Consider the following 18649-nt stretch of genomic DNA (forward strand, 5'->3'; position numbering starts at 1 on the left):
GATTTTTTTCCTTTTCAGTAATCTTCAGTTTCACATTGAAGTGCCTATGTGAGAATTTCTTTATATGTATTTTTTTTCTCTGTAACTTTTTATTTTTAATTCAAGGTCATCCCTCCAGTATTAACATCAACATCTAATTTATATATTTTTATGGTCAAATAATATTTTTCATTGTTTAACCATAATTATAAACGTTTCAGTGATTTCGGTGACACATAAAGCTACAGCACACACCTTCACACGAAGAGTAGCACTGGTGGTTCAGAAGTGTGTATGGTTTGCATTCGAGTGCACGCTTCTGGGGAGTTTCCTCCATCGTGCAGCAACTCGTCCTCAATGGCGAGCTCTGACTGGGGCTTATCCTCATCAGCTATGAATGCTACTGCCTTTTAAACTTTGTATAACATTGTATTTCTTCTATTAAAGTATATATGATATAAACTCTACCTTAAAAAACCAAAAACTAAACGTTAAGAAATAGTAGTGAATGCAAATTAAAGGAAAAATAATAACCTATTTTTTACCTGTTAGATTATACAAAGTTTGAGAGTTTCTTTATATTAATTCCGCCTGCATTTTGTTGGGCTTTACATTTGGTGTCTTTCAACAATTAAAGAAAATTCTCAGCCAGGATTGCCTCCAAGATGGCTTCTTGCCCATTCTCTTTGTCTCCTGAAGCTCTTATACCTACCTGAAAATTTTTTTTTCACTGCCCTCCGTGTCTTTTAACAATGTACATATTTTTAATTCAAGTCATCCCTCCAGTATTTTACACCGTTTTTCAGTGTTTTTACTCATTGCGCTGCAGTTTGGATAATTTCTCCTCTTTTGTCATATAGTGGTTGATTCTCTTTCAGCTCTAAGTCTCCTGTTTAATCTGTTCAACAAGCTTTAAATTTTAATTATACTCTCCATTTTGGGATCTTCTATTTGACTATTTCATAATTTTGTTTGCTCATCTTTATACCCTCTTTTTCTTTGCTCAAGTTTTAAGGCTTCTCTTTTATTTAACCATTTTTGTGAGTTTTATAATACATTTATTAGAGGATACTCTAAAGACAACATTTGATTTGTCAGCTTAAAAATGGCTTGTTTCTTCATGCCATTGATTAATGTTAACATAAAGGCCCACAGAAAATTGTTAGCTTCTTTATCCTGGAATCACCCATTATTGTAGCATAATATGATCATTCTTGCTGTGGTAAAACACATATTTAAAGCTTTTCCCATGCTTCTCTTTACAAAATAATGCCACCACAGGCCATCATTTTTATGTTATTTACTTTAATAAATTTTGTTGTTTCTTAGAGTTCATCATTCAATATTAAAGTTCTTACACTATCACAGATTTGGGGCATATTTGAAGAACCTCTGAAATTGCCTCCATTTCTGACTCTGAAACAATGCTGAATTTATCCTTGAACTTAAAGCTGGGTCAGGGCAGGTACTGTAACCCACTGAGACTGTAAGAGGTTGCCTAGGCTTCTAGAGGGTGATTCCTAAAGAAAACATTTCTGTCTGGGCTGATATTTCACCCTTAAAGGGTGAAGTGACTTGTTTTAGTCTGTCCTGAACTGATGTCCAAGAAACTGCAGAGAAGGCTCTTTCCCCTGCTATGTGGGTCAGGGACAATGCAGCAAGGTGCTTAAACAAGAATTCTTTCTTCGTCCTTTAAATATATTAAATATTGTTATTTTATGTTCTGCATCTGAATTCCCATATCTGAAACCTTAACAGGTTTAATTTTGCTTTTTCTGCTGGTTCCTACTCATGGTGACTCCCTTCTTTGTATATTTTGTGACTTTTGATTGTAAAAATAATGTCCCTCAGAATCTTACCTGTGGAACTTCTCTGAGGATTGGATTCTACTTGCATTTCTCCAGAAAGGATGTGTATTTGTTTCTGCCAGTCATCAAGGGACTCTCCTAACACCAGACCAATTGTACTTTAACTTGTGCGGTAGTCCACCTAGTGCCCAGATGAAGGCTGGCAAGTTTCCAGACTGTCCCTTTTTGTGCAAGCACATTTATTTCTTGTTCACCTTATGGCACACAACTTCATGTGCAGCTTTCCTGTTAGCCTCCTCATGTTGTGTGGGTACAAGGCTTAAACATACCTATTCATCATGTACCATAAAGCAATCAAAATAGAAGTTCAAGGTCTCCAAAGTTCTATAGATATTATTATATGAAAGCCAGCTTTGAGAGTTGCTTGGTTCTTGCTTTCAATACACCTTTAGTCTCTCGGGATTCCTTACTTTCATGCTACCTTAGTGAAGCATTATTAAATGATTTTGAAATATTTGCTTAAGTGTTTTAGATGCTTTAGCAGAAGGCTTTTTTCATACCATCATGTATACCAAACAACTAGATGCAGAAGCTGATGATTCTCTACCTTACTCTGAAGTCAGGCATTTTACTAGGCCATTCCACTGACACCGCTCTTGTCGGGACCACTGACACCCTTCATGTGGCTGAGTCCTGTGGTAACTATCAGGCATCATCCTACTCGTACCTCTGTGCAGGATTTGGTGCAACTGACCACTCCCTCCTTCCCAAACAAATTCTTTCCCTGGCTCTCAAGATACCTTACCATTCTGGTTTTCCTTCTAGCTCACTGGCTATGCCTTCCTGATCGAACTCACCCCCTCTTCTAGACCTCAAGATACTAAAATTTCCAAAAAACCCACACCTGAACTTTCTTCTTTATCTACATTCTATCCTAGGTTATATCCAACCCAACATTTTAAATCCATCTGTGTGCTGATAACTACCAAATTTATATTTTCACCGTACCTCTTAGAAACTCTAGAATTACATTCAACTGCCTAATAGGTATCTCCCTGAGGTGTCCAGTGTCTGTGAGGCATCTCAAACCTACCATGTGTAAAACTTATCCCTCTCCCTCCAAAAAAATAGTCTTCCCCAATTCTTCTTTATATCTTTAAATGACATCAGCATTTGCCCCACTGCCAGGAGTTTATTAATTTTTCTCATTCCCTCACACCTGTTTCCCAATCCATTAGTGGGTCCCCTTGACTCTCTATGCAAAACTATCTTGACTCTGACCACTCCTGACGTCCAGAGTCTAGATCAAAACCAGCATCTCCTGTCATCTGGACAGTGATTACAGTCCCTGAGAATGCCCCCTGTTCTTGTATCATCCTCACCAAGGCCACTGTCACCATCATCACTATCACCTCCACCCATAAAACCTGTGCTCCTCCAGCTACTCTTAGAAAATATAAACCAAGTCACATTACTCTCCTCCTCAGAATTCTCATGCTCAGACTGGTGCCCTTCCTCATGCCACTCCTTCTATCTGGAAAGCTCTTTCCATCCCTTCTGAGGTTTACTCCGTCGCATCATTGACATTTTTGTTCAAAGATCCCCTCACTTAGGGAAAAAGCCTTCACTGACCCTCACACGGAAAACAGTCCCATTATTAGTCTCTATCTCCTTACCTCACAGCACTCATCAGCACGTGAAAGTATACAGTTCATTTTATCTAGGTTTCCTCTTTTCACCTTGGAATATAAGCTTTATCAAGGCAAAACCCTCATTTATTTTATTATTGTTCTACCCTCTGAACCTGGAAGCATGCTAAAACTCATAATAAATGCTCACTAAACTGTTTTGAATTAAGGAATAAATTTCACTTAATTTTCACATGACCAGTGAGATAGAAATGGCCTTTCCAATCTTATAGATGAGGACACTGAGGCTCAGAGATGCTGGATAACTTGACCATCAGTTACACATCTTGTGTCAAAATTAAACCCAAATGTGTATAATTTTAGAGGCACAGTATTTTTTACTTTCTATATTTTTAACTTTTCACTTTGAAATAATTTCAGAGTTACAAAAAAGTTGCAAAAATAATACAGTGTTCTTTTACCTTCATTCAGCTTCCCCAAATGATAACATTTTATGTAACTGTAGTACAAGTATCCAAACCAGGAACTTAATAGTGAAGTGGAATAGTAACTATTCATATTTCAGCAATTGTCCCATGAATGTGTCATGCCTCCGAGTCTCCTCCAGCATGGAGGTCGCAGCCTTGTCTTTTGTGACTGACACTTCAGAAGAGGGCTGTATTCTCATTGTCATGATATAGTCAGTATAGGATGCCGGGCACAAGGAAAGTTGTCCACAATAAAGCTATAATTGTTGGGGGAATAAATAAATCTTCCTTTTGAAAAGTAGAAGGAAAATGTCTCCTGCTGTTCTGTTTTCTGTAGTTTGGCAGACCTTGAACTGTTTATAAAAAACAGTGAGAATGGCTTGCTCAAGAAAGTTGAAAAAGGAGACTTCAAAGGACTGGTTGAGATTATGGAACACCTTATGGCCCTTAAAGAACGGCAGAGCAGCACTGACGAGATGTTCGAGCCCTTAAAGCAGAGCATTGAATTGCTGAAGATCTACAGACAAGAATTGCCAGAAACAGTGTTTAAGCAGCTGGAGGTCAGTGTGAAGTTTGTTCTCTTAATAAAAGAAGTAATGGGAAAGTTTTGGGATTCCAGAGATGGGTTTAAGTAAGTGAAAAACAGGGTGTCGTGATGCCCTGGGCCATGTTCTGGAACTGTATGTGTGGTGTGTGTGTAATGGTGAGCACATGCTTGAAATGCAATAAATATGAAACTGTAATGCTGGAGATATGTAGGGGAATTAATATAGATAAGTGTTTGGGGGGGTCAGAATTAGGGATGAGCCAATATTTTGATGCAGAGATAACAAGCAGGTCTGAGAAACATTAAGATGTTGTAAAAGGAAATGTGGGGCGTGAAAAAATCCCAGCCCTCTTGAAAGAGCAGAAAAGGGTGAGGACCACTAGCTGAGAGGTTAGGTCAAAGAGAATGGTATTGAGTGGGGAGCAGGAGATGGTCAGAAGAGCAGGCCACCAGGGAGGTAAGTCAAGGCAGTGGGAGTGAGAGTGGCCCAATGACCCCGGGACATTGTCCCATGGCACAATAGCAGAGACAAAGACATGAGGGTGCTGTCCAGCCTCAGGACAGTGGGGGCAGGGGAGCACAATGTGGGTCTGACCACACTGAGGTCTCCCTTGCAGGAGCTGCCTGAGAAATGGAGCAACATAAAAAAGTTGGCCATTACTGTGAGGCAGCACGTGGCCCCCCTGCAGGCGAACGAAGTGGCCCTTCTCCGCCAGAGGTGCACAGCCTTTGAGATGGAACAGCAGCAGTTCTGGGAGCAATTCCACATGGAGGCGCCCTTCAGGTAAGGACCAAATTGCTGCCACTACCTTTTTTCCTGTGCACCTGGCAATCTTTGAGTCACTGGAGCTCTCTCCATGGAGTTGGTGTGTTATTCAGGGTATGAGCACCAGTCAACAGTCTTCCCTGCCTCTTAGGTCCACAGGTTAGAACACGGTGCTGACATGGGCAGAGTCCTGTCACAGCCTGTGTGAGATGACCAAAAGCTGAACTGATACTTTGCCTTGAAAAAGTCTGGAATCTTTTCTTCCTCCAGGTCTAGAAAGGGATTTAATGTGGTAAAATTACTAGAGGGTTTTTTACAAAAAAAATGAACTTGACATGTAACATTGGGTAAGTTTAGGTGCACAGTGTGTTACTTTGACACATTTATACATTGTAATATGACTGCCGAGGTAGTGATATTTATCACACTACATAATCATAGTGCAGTATTGTCTATATTTATTATACTGTGCATCAGCTTTTATGGCTTATTGACTACTCATTACAAGTGTGTTCCCTCAAATATCATCACTCTTGTCTCCACTCCCGTTGCCTGTAACCACCATTGCACTCTCTGTTTTTTACAGGTTTAACTTTTTAAGAATTGACTTATAAGTGATATCACACAGTGCTTGTCTTTCTCTGACTTATCTCACTTGGTGTAATATGCGAAAGGTCCACCCATGTTGTTGCAAATGGGAGGATATCCTTCTGTCTCATGGCTGAATAATATCTTGTTATGTATATGTTTCACATCTTGTTATTTTTTCCTTAATCGCTGGGCATTTGGGTTGTTTCCATGTCTTGGCTGTTGTGAACAATGCTGCAACAAACACAGGAGTGCATATATCGCGTGGAGTCCCTTGTTTCTTTTCTCTGGTTGTATTCCCAGAAGTGGAGCTGCTAGATCATACGGTAGATCTACTTTGACTCTTTTGAAGAAACTCCATGTTGCTTTTTATAGTGGTTGGAACTAAAATTACTAGGTTTTTACTAGACTATTAATATTCAAAGTGCTCACAGACTCCTTTTGGTTTAAATAAATGGCTGACAGAATTTTAAATAATTTTGGAGGGCATTTTGGTGGCCTGAAAGAAGGATTCGAGGTGAAAGATTTACTTCAGGGTGTTCTCTCTCTACGTAGCCAGGCCCAGACGCCTCCCTCCTTGTGATGACGGCTCTTTCCATAAACAGAACAATGGCAGGATGGGCAACCCCACTCCCATGCACACACGGGCTCCCTCCCTTGGAGAAGCAGTCTACCTGGGGTCACTCTGCATCCACCGCACAGCACCAGGGGCTCCACCAGAACATGCTGATTATCAATGGTTCTGTGTCTGCTGAGGAAGTGGGTGCCCTCCCCTCATTTGAGCTCCAGGATTTATTTTCTGTTTCCCTAGCTGAGCTTCTCTCTGGCTCTCCTCTATAGGTTTGGATAGACAGACAAATTTGGAAGTCTCCAAACCTGAAAATGCCCTACGTAAGGAGAAAGGAACTTTTTCATTTGCAAGAGTTACTTACCCACAGAAATATAACATTGAGAGATACAGGTTAACATAACAAATGAAATGAAAAACCCACAACTTCATTGGAAGGAAATAGAGCACAATGATTAAGTCCATAGACCTTGGATTCAGGCTGCTTAGTGTCTAATCTCAGCTCAACAACTCACTGTGTGTGTTAGGGAAACAGTGTCACATCTCTGTGTTTCAATTTCCTCACCTGGTAAATGGGGTTAACAATAACATTCACCTCAGGAGATTGCTGATAGGATTAAAGAAATAATCTTTGCAAGTATTTGACACCTGACACTAGGGAGACCGATCCTCCTGGTTTTCCTGGGGCTCTCTTTGGTCAAGCACTGAAGGCCACATGTCTGGGAAAAGGCCCTCTCTTTCAGGACTGTTGATCACCCCACCTGTCATGCAGTAAGGGCCTACCTATCCTTATCATTTTTCATCAAACATTTACTAGGCAGCTACTACCTCACAAACATTATACTTGCAGCTATAGAGAACAGGATGAGTACGTTAAGAGTCAGGGAGGGACACACGTGTAAACCTTGCTTAAGGTACACAACCTTTGTCTCTAAGCATCATGCTGGCATTTCAGCGGCACGTTAGAATCACCTGGAGAGCCCCGAAGACTTCCAGTGTCCAACTCTGGCCAGGGGGCTCAATTGGTTGGAGCGTCGTCCCATACACCAAAAAGGTTGCGGGTTCGACTCCCACTCAGAGCATATACCTGGGTTGTGGGTTGGATCCCTAGTGGGGGCATGTACAAGAGGCAACCGATGTTTCTTTCTCACATCGATGCTTCTCTCTCTCTCTCAAATCAATAGACATATCCTCAGGTGAGAATTTAAAAGAAAAAACTTCCAACATCCAGCCTTTCTATAAACCAACTAAATAAATCAGATTCTCTGCAGGTGATGCCTGAGTATCAGTATTTTGTGAAGCTCCCCAAGTGATTCCCTTATGCAGCCAAATTGTAGACTGCTGCCCGGAGCGGAGTAACCGGTTTCTCCTTAGGCGACTGTGCCAGGGCATGTGCCTCCAAGTGAGTCTGTAGCCTTTAGAGTAATCACCTTAGGACCCATACCCTTGTTCCAGAGAAGGAGCAATTGCTCAAAACATCTGTGAAACTCCATCAGGGACTTTTCTTTCAGAGTTTGAGGCATGTTCCTTTGACTCTCCTTTGGCAAGCAACAGAACTTTTGAAATTCAGCACTGATCGTGCAGAGCTGAAGCTGATGCAGGAGCTGGGTTATCAAGCTGGGTAGTCCTGCTTTGCGTTAACAACAATCACACCGACTGAAGCAGCCATAAAAATAACGACAGTAATATTTTTGCATCAGCTGTCTCTTAAGAAAATTTCAAGAAAGGAATTCCAAAGATATTTAGTGAAATATCTTTCCGAACAGGCTTCTGAGACCACTTGAAAGGAAACAGCAACACATTTACTGGTGTGTTTTTGTGTGTCTGTTGGAAATCTGGCGTCCCTCCCTCATTCATAGTTACATCGTGTGAGTGTATCGATCAGCTGGTGTTGTTCATTTGATAGCTGCATTGTGTTTTCTTTCTTAGCACTTGTATCTGCTGGCTATGAGGACATCGCTACTCTTTGCTGGGTTTTACAAATTCACATCTGTTAGTTTGACATGCAGATGAATCTTTGCAGAAGAATACTTTGAAAAGAACTGCTCACAGCAGTGTGGAAAACCAAACGTTGCTGCAATTTTGATGTATTTCTCCTCTTGTCAAGAAAACGGTCAGAACTAGAGCAGAATTGGAGATGCTGCTGGAGGGAATCTTCGTGGATGTCAGCTCATGTTTTGTTTTGTTTCTTAGTTTGGTGTTTGTGAGAGTATGTGTTTAAAAGTTTTAGGCACTCTGTGTGGCAAATGAGTCTAATTCTGGCTCCTTCACTTTTAAAGCCTTAACAAATTTCTGAAATGCAGGCCCTAGTACATTCCTCTGTGCATGCCAGTTTCTGTTTTTGATTAGACAGAGGTTGACCTAGCACCAATCTTGTCTTTGAGGAGCAAAAGGAAGTGAGTGTCTCATTAGGCTCTTGCAGTCTGATAGTTGCTGGGTGAAGTCAGGTTGCTTAGGTTGAGGTTCTTCATGTCCAAGTCAAGTTTTCCCTTCTCCTTTAGTTCTTAATTCTAAGCTGTATCAGCATCTTCTTAGCTGAGCTCTCTCACTTCCAAGCAGTTGGCTAAATCATCATGCTCAGATTCAAGAACTTTCCACAAATTTTAGAATTGGAGACTAACTTTTCCTTTTAGGGAAAGGAATGCTTCATTTGTTCTTCTAGCTGCATTCTCTACCTCAGCCTTCCTGACCTTGAGCAAGGTCTTTCTGACCTTCAGAAATGATGCTATGACATACAGTCTTCTTCCCACGTCAACGCCAAGGTAATCCAGGGGGTTCTAAGCCCAAGCACTTAATCCCTGTGAGATCCAGCTCAGTGGAGACCATTAGTGTTCTCAGCTGCCTGGCAACCAGATCCCATGAACAGTTGGGAGAGCATTCTTGGAGACATTCTCCCATTGGGTGTTGTCCTGCATGATAACTAGAGAAAGTGAGGCTTTCCAAACCACCCTGTGCAGCAGGCACGAGGAAAAGGGGCTCTGTCTTGCCTGCACAATGACTGTTGTCTCTTTGATAGCAGGAGGGAAGAGCTGTATTACTCGCTAAATCTCCCAGGGACATACTACCTCCTGAGACAGCCATTAGTTCATCTTGACCCTGTTCTTCTAGTGAATCTGACTTGGTCACCTGATTCAGGCTTCTGTGGAGCTGAAGAGGCTCTGGTCCTAATAGTGGAATTAGCCAAAACTTATGCAAGTGCTAGGATTTTAAAATAATACATATTTCCTGACCTCAACGATTTATAGCCTCAGGGACAATTTAGAAAATGAGTAATTAGACATGTTCATTGGGTGCCAACTTTAACTTGCACAAAAGAGGCAATCCACACCTCCTGCTGAAGATGTTGCTTGACCCAACAGGCAAATGAAAATTAGCCATTTTGAGGAAAGAGGTATGGGAAGTGAGGATATTCTGGGTAAGGGAAGCAGAATGTACAGAGGCACAGAAAAATAAAAATACTAGAAATAGCTGGAGACCTGCATATGTGCATGCTGGAATGCAAGAGATGGGAGATGAGAATGGGAAGGGGAGCTGGTCCACGTGCCCAGGTTTGGTCCATGAAGAGTCTAAATACCATGTGCTTATGGCCATGGAAGACAGAATGGAAGGAAATGGACTCAAGGCCATGTGTTCCATGGGAGAATGGATTTGAGAGAGATTTGGGAAGGACCATTAGCAGAATTGACTGAGTATGGGAGAGGAATAGGGAAGAGAGTTAAGCATAATTCCCCATCTTCCATTCTGGCAAATAGGTAGAAGGTATTGTTTCACCGCTCATTGGGATTGGGGGCCACTGAATGAGAAACACTGAAAGATCGAAAATGCAGATCAGACATATTGTTTTATGGCACTTTTGGGGTATCAAACAGAGGTGTGTCATCATTCACTGTGGAGGCAGGTAATGTCACGGAGAGTAACATTTACCAGCTGCTAGCTTCCCAAGAATTAAGTCACTTATTCCACTCTCTCTCTCTCCCTCATGTCTAGGTGAGACCTGCATCAATCATTTTTCTAAGATCACATCACACACATGAGCACTGTATTTCCATTTCTCTTAACAATAGTTTTATTCATCCAGACTTTCCAGGCATTTCTCTTTTGGATTAAAATACTTTTGCATTATTATTTTAATTTCAAAGACTTACTACACCCTTTTCTCTTCTATTATATTCTTGTTCTTATACTCTATTGCTCCCTCAGGGTTTGGAGAGCTGCTTCAAGTTTATTAGGTACATTAATCAGGTCTGTGAGTATCCTGACAATTTGCACTAGAGTTTTGAAATGGGAAGAGGTTACCTGCCCTCATGTCTAGAGGTTTCTTTCACTCCTTAAGCCAAATGAAATTTTATGGGTGCTCAGCTATAGGAAATGACTGTCCACAAATTAAACTATAAACAAAAATTATGCCACAGGATAGATAAAATTTCAGGTTCACCGTAGTCAAGATAAAAAGTAGAACATACACATGCCAGCAATTAATCTTTGCAAATGAAGAATAAGCAGAAGGGCAATTATGCAGTTTTATAAGGATGTTACATTTCTTTCCTTCTAGATCTTTTTTCCCATGCTCTTACAGGAGAGAAAGCCCCTTGCCCACAAAGACAGAGGGCCCTCTACAGCTCTGGGAACTCCAGCCTCACGTTTTGTTCTGAAACAAAAATTAGCCATTTGGACAAGAGAGGCATGGAGAATAGAGAAGGCATTTGATGATGTTCAATCTCATTCTTGTAAGATGCAAACCCATGATCATAGCACATAGGCCAAAAACTATTTAGATTGAACAAGTGGAAATCAAACATAGCAAACAACAAAGCTAATCTGACACTAATTTAATGGTATGCTTAACTGTTGTTTTGTTGCCTGATAATTAGGCTAAGTGGTGAGCTGTTCAGGTAAATAGCTGTAATTAGGATTACTTTCCATCCAGTCAAATATTTCCAAAGACAACTGAGAGAGGATGCAGTTCAAGAAAAAAGAGTTTATATGTGATTCTCTTCCCTTTTACCTCCTCTCCATACCCCACCAGTTAACGCATGTGTGCATGCACACACACGTGCACTCCCACATGTGTGCACTACCATATATTACATCAGTGGAAATGACCATCTTCTAGTTACTCATTTCCTCTCATCTGTCACCTTGATGACATAATCTATGATGTCCTGTTCTGATTTTAGAGGGATATAGCGTCCACCCTAAGTCATAGTAGCCTCGATATCTAGCCCTCCAAGCACACAGAAACAAGAAAGCCTGAGATCAGTGGCAGAAAGAGAGGGTTTAAGGGAGGTTAGGAGAGAAAAATGAGAGGCTCCTTGAGCACATGGGTTCCAGGTTCTACTGACTAAAGAGATGCTATTTGCCCATGTGGGTTCCTTTGCATGTGGATTTCTTATGTTGGAGTGGGGGCTACACAGGAGATGCTGGTCTGGAGGGGTAGCAGCAGGTTCACCCCGCTGAGGATTGGGAGTGGTGGGTATGTTCCACAAGCATCAGAGAGAAGAGGATGAGGAAACATGAACTAAAAGTGTAAAGCTAGACATAGTGCTTATGGGAGTTACACGTGGAACTGGAGGCTGCCCCTGGATGCAGGAGGGAGCAGCCAGAGAAGGGTGAAGGGGCAGATCACAGGCAGCTCGGCAAGGGGACTGCAGAAGGTGAAAGCCTGCCTGAGGTGCAGAGTGACTGTCTGGGGCCTTGGAAAGGGCTCTGTGTTCAGTCTTCAAGTGGTTCCCAGACTTGGAGGTGCTGCTGCCTGAAAGGGCTGCAGGCTGTCAGACAAGGACACCAACCTGGTACATCAGAACCAGCGGGGGGTTTTGGTGGGAGTCACTGCTCTTTGCTGACATACTAAGCACTGAAAGATCTGAGCTGGTGTTACTTTGGTGATTCTAGGAAACGGGTGCCTGTCTGCTATACTTAAAAGTGAACACACTGTGTTTTGTAGGTTTAATAGCACTGACCCTCATCGAATGCTGGATGCCAGGCACAGTGAGATCCAGCAAATGGAATCCACCATGGCCTCCATTGCTAACACCGCCAGCTTGTTTGAGGTCAACGTTCCTGACTACAAGCAGCTGAGGCAGTGCAAGAGGGAGGTCTGCCAGCTGAAGGAGCTGTGGGACACAATTGGCATGGTGACCTCCACTATCCATGCCTGGGAGGCCACTCCATGGAGGAATATCAATGTAGAGGCCATGGACTTGGAGTGCAAAAGATTTGCTAGGTACCTCCGGAACCTTGACAAGGAGGTCCAGACCTGGGAGGCATTCACAGGCCTGGAAAGCACCGTGTTGAACACCCTGACCTCACTGAGGGCAGTGGCTGAGCTACAGAATCCAGCTATCCGGGAGCGGCACTGGAGACAGCTGGTGCAGGCCACAGGCGTGAGCTTTGTCATGGATGAGGGCACCACCCTGGCACACCTGCTGCAGCTCCAGTTGCACTGCTTTGAGGATGAGGTCCGGGGCATTGTGGACAAAGCTGTGAAGGAGATGGGTATGGAGAAGATCTTAAAGGAGCTGCAGACCACCTGGACCAGCATGGAATTCCAGTATGAGCCCCACCCTCGGACCCACATCCCTCTGCTGCGTTTGGATGAGGACCTCATTGAGGTTTTAGAAGATAACCAAGTCCAGCTGCAGAACCTGATGATGTCCAAGCACGTTGCTTTTTTCCTGGAGGAAGTGTCACGCTGGCAGAAGAAGCTGTCCACAGCAGATGCTGTTATCTCTATGTGGTTTGATGTGCAGCAGACATGGTCTCATCTGGAAAGTATATTCATTGGCTCTGAAGATATCCGGGCCCAGCTGCCCCAGGTACCTGCTAAGGAAATCCTGCTTCTCTGTTTCCTTACCTGAGTCAAGGGGAGAGCACCCAGTTACTGCTCTGCCCGCCTGCCTTGGCTTCACGTAAGGCACCTCCAACAAACAGGACCTTACAAGCCACCAAAAGTCAGGCAGGGAAAAAGAGAGAATGTGAAATGCACACCAATCACTTTGTTTGTAGATGGTTGGAGGGGGGAGGAGAAACTGCTTTTAAAAAGTAAATACAAGAAAGGATATGAAAGATATTACTACTGCCTTTGGGGATGAGCTTCTCATGGGTTGCTTTGCAGATAAATTACAATGCAGGTTTAGCCTAGAAGGGAGTATTCTTTTCAGGAAAATTCAAGTCCCTTCTCAGCAGTGAGCCTTTCTGTAAACCTTTGGCCTCTGCCAGATGCTAAATACCTGTCTTCAGCTAAATAGTGAACAATGAGTTTCTCTAAAATATGTATTCTCATTACTTCCTTCCCTGTGGTTGATTGACTCTTGTCCTAATTATTGTGCCATTAACTTGCCTCCCTCTCAGTGGACTCTAATTCATTTGAAAAACATTTTTTTGCAGGCTTTTTCTGTATCTCTTCAGCACAGCAAGTTCTTTACTTACAAATCAGTTTGATTCCAAAATGTAACATGTTGTTCAGGCTTTGCTTAAAGGTTAAAGCACATTTCATTAAAACATTATATTTCCCAACTCATCTCACAAAAGCATATGTAATGTAATAATGCAGATTAAAGGTTGTACATTTGGAATGAAAACAACAGAAAACAATTCTGTTATAGCTGTTGTAATTAAACCAAATTGAACAAGCCAGACTTTATTTATCTCCAATGCTAGTGACTGAGGAAGAGCAGGTTTAATTAGAAGGAGGTGAGGAGCCAGGTGGAGACTTTTGTAGAAACTTTATGGGAAACATTTGAGAACTTTCAATTAAACATAATAAAGAGTTAGTATCATTAACTTTTCCACACAGGCTTGTGTTAAAATATGTAAATATACATTAATTCCCTTTGTATTAGCCAAGCAATAACAGAAACAAAACAACAAAATCAATCATAACCTTACATTCTAACTAGTAACTACTTACATTCATTATGAATATTTCCCAACTTTTGTTCATGTATATATGTATTTTCACATAATTCTTCTTAGTATAACTATAATTTTTATCAGCTCTTTTTACTCAAACACATACGGTAGATATTTTCAATACTTCTATAACCTTGATACTTTTTCACCTTTAATTGGAGGAAAATATCTCATTGAGGAACCATAGTTTACTTTAGCCTGTCCTCTTGCTTTTAAATCTTCTTATGAGAGAGGTATGGATTCCAGAGGCCTGGGCAGTCTGGGGCCATTGGTGGACTTGAGTCCTAACTCTCCCACTTACAGCTGTGGACCTTGTTCAAGTTAACCTCTCTCTGGCCTGGTTTCCTCCTATTAGGACTGATACTAATACCCACTTCAGGAAGTTGATTAAAACAGCATGTGTAGCACACACCATTATGATTGTTGCTATGTGATAATAGTACCACAGTTTTTAGCAGGTGCCAGGCATTGGCCTAAAGTACTCTGCAATCATATATTATTGTCTCAGACATTTGAACAGCACTGTGAGAGTGTGTGTGTTTGGGGGAAACAATGATACCTCATTAATTTTGACATCACATTTGTTGGAGAGAGATGTACCTTGGTTACATTCTGCATGGCCCCAAGAAAAAACACTGGATCCAGTGTGTTTAATGCCAACCACTCTCAAAGTGTGGATCAGTGATCCCTGAGTGGTCCCTGAGACCTTTTCAGGGGATCCTCAAGGACAAGCCTATCTCAATAAAAATCTGAAATGTTACTTGCCTTTTCATGCTCATTCTTCCATGAGCGCCCAGTGGAGTTTCCTGAGGCTACATGACAGGTGATATCACGACAGACTGAACACAGAAGCAGAGAAGAGAAGCTGGCCATCTTCTAAACCAGAAATGACATGACAAATATTTGAAAACAAAAGTAAAACAATGCTACTTTTTTTCTCTAAGTTATTATGTTTTGAAAAATACAATTATTTTGGATACATACATACCACTCTCATAATTAGTAAATGTTGTTACTTTAAATGAATTAACAAATACTTTCATAATTTCTAAACTTTGAAATTCTTATAGTTTCTAATATAGGAGATATACTGACAGGTGTAATATTACCTACTTACAAAAAGCTTTAGCTCTTTGTGCTCCAACAATTTCTTTTTATGTTAAGGGGGTTTTAAGACCAAAAAGTTTAAGAACTGCTGTTTTAAGCTAAAGATATTTCTTTCTTGGAGCCTTAGGACAACCTAAAAACAGGGTTTTGTTCTGACTTGCTATGTAAGGGGAGCTTCTTGGAATTAAGAGGAGTGATAGTTAATTTTTTCCCACATTTTTATTTATAGGATTCTGAACGATTTGAAGGAATTGACATTGACTTTAAGGAGCTAGCTTATTATGCTCAGAAAACTCCAAATGTAGTGGAAGCCACCAACAAGTCAGGTCTTTATGAACAACTGGAAGATATTCAGAGCAGGTGATGCCTTGCTTGCCATTCCTGAGACCCTTCCTTTGTTTCACTGCCCAAGGGGGTGAGGGTGTGTGTTTGTGTGTGCTTTGGCTTCACTGTAGGTTGGGTGACATGGGGTGTTATTACAGGTGTTTATTCTGATGGAAGTGTATTAGTGCATATGTTTGCAAATACCCCTGCTCTGATTTTTGCATGTAGTCTATATATTGCATGTTTTTGCATGCAGGTAATGTGTATGTACCTAGGAGTGTTGGCAAACTTAGGAAGTTCTGTGTTTGTGCTCTTAGGTTGCACTTGTGTGAGAAGGCCCTGGCAGAGTACCTGGATACCAAAAGGCTTGCCTTCCCTCGGTTTTACTTTCTCTCCTCTTCTGATCTGCTAGATATCCTTTCCAACGGCACAGCTCCACTACAGGTAAGCCAAAGGAAGGCTTGTAGAAACATCTGGGAGGCATGAAGAGCTCCCAGCAGGAGAGTTTTGACTCCCCACTATGATTTCTCTCTCAGGTAGTATGCACACTTCAGTCCTGTGCTCCCCCAGCATTGTCCCTAACCTCAAAGCTGCTTCCTTCTCACCATCACTGCTTCTCAGGATGCCCTCCAACCCATCAGTGCTATCAGTGGCTCTTACTCCCTAGAGTAGAACTGGAGAAGCTTTGAGGATGGCAAAATGGAAGGGGCTAGGCCTTCACAGGGGATAGTTGTGACCTAATTCTGAAGGGTGATGCAGTCAGTAGCAGTCAAAATTTACAGCTAAAAACTTCCATGGGTGGGAGCTCCTTCTTTCCTTCTGCTATGTGGTATTCTGTTGTGTAACTGTACCATAGTTTTTTGATCCACTCATTTACTGATGGGTACTTAGGTTGCTTCCAACAAAACAAACAAGCAAGCAAAATATAACCAGAGACATCGAAATAAAAAAACAAACTGACAATAACCAGAGAGGAGAGGGTAGGGGATAATGGGGTGGGGGTGGGCAGGGGAAAGGTCATCAAGGAACATGTATAAAGGATGCATGGGCAAAACCAAAGGGGCATAGGATTGAGGATGGGAGGTAGGGATGGGTGGGGCAGTAGGGAGGGGTGGGGGGAAATGGAGACAACTGTACTTGAACAACAATGAAAATTAAAAAACTAAAGTAAAAACAAAAACAAATGCCTGCAGAGGAACTTCCATGGGGAAAGACAGAAGTTATATTAACTCAACTTTGGGGTGGTTTAGTGGAAAGGTTGCATATAAGAAGCCCAAACTTTGGTTTCTATTGCCTGTTCTAGCTCCTTATTAGCCATATAGTTTGTGCACATTGCTCCTTTGAAACAAACTTTTCTATCTGTAAAATAGAAGAAGCCAACAGTGTTACAAGATTTTTAAATATTAAAGTAACTAATTGAAGCACTGTTGGTATTCAGAGCTAGTTCGGAGCTATAGTAAGTGGGTCTCAGACTTGAGAGTGTGTCAGAATCTCCTGGGAGGCCTATTGAAATAGCTTCCTAGGTCCTACCCACAGTGCATTTGGATCAGTAGGTATGAATTTGCATTTCTAAGGATTTCCCAAATGAGGCTGCTGGTTGAGGACTGCACTTTGAGATCCACTGCTCTTGATCAGAGTCTGAGTGCAAGTGATTGAGAGGAGGGAGGGATATGTCTCCACTGTGTGTTCCCTTGGCTTTCCTCCCTTCTCTCCCAAGGGAGGGTTCAAGATTTGTTTGTAGCTCTCTTATTTTCCTTTAGACAGAGGATATATACAGTGAAATACTTTGTTCAGAAGCTACTCAGATGAGTTCTCTTTCTCCTTCAGTGTGATTTTGTTCTTCATTCAAAGTGCGGTTGGGTTCTCTTTACTTTTAGTTTTCAGGTTCTCCCATCCTTGTTAATTTGACTTTTTGAATACATCAAATTATAAAAGTCAACTGTTGCACAAAGATGGGAGGTGTCACTCCTTCCCCATCCTTCCATGTCATCCCCACCTCCCCTTTACCCCCTAGACGCAACCAAATCCATTCATTTGGGGTTTACTTTTCCTATGTTTATATTTGCTAAAATAAGCAATGTAATTTACATTTGTACATGTACATTTTCTTATTTCCCTTTCTTTCTTACACCAAAGGTAGCATGCTTTAAAAAAAAAAAACTTAGTTATATATCCTGGAAATTACTCCATATTGATTTAAAGATGTCCTCTCTATGTTTACATCTGCATCATACTCCATGGACCAATATGCCATAGTTTGGTTATAAGTTGTTTATACTATTTTGCAATCACACATAATGCAGCACTGAGTAACTCTGAGCCTTGTATTATTAGAGGTTTATCTTCCAGGTAAATTCCCAGAAGTAAGATCGCTGGGTCCAAGGGTGAATGATAAGTGGTCTTGGTAGGTTTGTCCCATTCTCCTTTGTAGCAATCATATCCTTCCACATCACCACCAGCAGTGGACGAGCAGAGCCAGAACATGGCTCCAATGCCTGAGTTTCTATCTTCGTCATTGATTTGCAACTTAGTGAAATTTTTTGATAAGAAGAAGATACTAAATAAAGGTTAATCCTGATAATTATAGACCTTCTCTTCTTTTTCCTATAGATTAAAATATTTCCAAAGTAGCCCAGGCACAGTGGAGCTGAAATATTTAATCACATTAAAATTCTGTTTTATAACTATATCTTAATTAATTCTATGTATAGTAGGGAATCAAAAATCATTGCCAGAACTTCTGTAACTTTTATAAACAATATACTCATTATTAAATTTTTGGTTTGAGTAAACCTGTATTTTTCCACACCTCCCACCCAAGAGATAAGGCATAATAGAACAATCCCCAATTCCCTCTACATCTGTGACTCAGTCTAGTTTTCACATATGACTGATTGAATGGTTGGGTTGGAATTCACGAGCGACAGCAAATTCC

At 41.4% G+C, this 18649-nt stretch overlaps 1 protein-coding gene across 2 annotated transcripts in view; it reads left to right on the top strand.

The window, feature by feature from the left end:
* The window catches only part of DNAH9 (dynein axonemal heavy chain 9), a 336893-nt gene that overhangs the window by 66700 nt on the left and 251544 nt on the right, over positions 1-18649 (top strand). For both annotated transcript variants that reach the window (XM_045824289.1, XM_045824290.1), the window contains exons 18-22: positions 4241-4463; positions 5068-5234; positions 12317-13187; positions 15620-15750; positions 16032-16158. In XM_045824289.1, coding sequence (XP_045680245.1) covers positions 4241-4463; positions 5068-5234; positions 12317-13187; positions 15620-15750; positions 16032-16158 — 1519 coding nt within the window. The remainder of the gene's footprint in view (positions 1-4240; positions 4464-5067; positions 5235-12316; positions 13188-15619; positions 15751-16031; positions 16159-18649) is intronic.

Source organism: Phyllostomus hastatus, unplaced genomic scaffold (genome assembly GCF_019186645.2).
Source record: "Phyllostomus hastatus isolate PE091 unplaced genomic scaffold, TTU_PhHast_1.1 phas_scaffold_55, whole genome shotgun sequence".
Classification (NCBI taxonomy): Eukaryota; Metazoa; Chordata; class Mammalia; order Chiroptera; family Phyllostomidae; genus Phyllostomus; species Phyllostomus hastatus.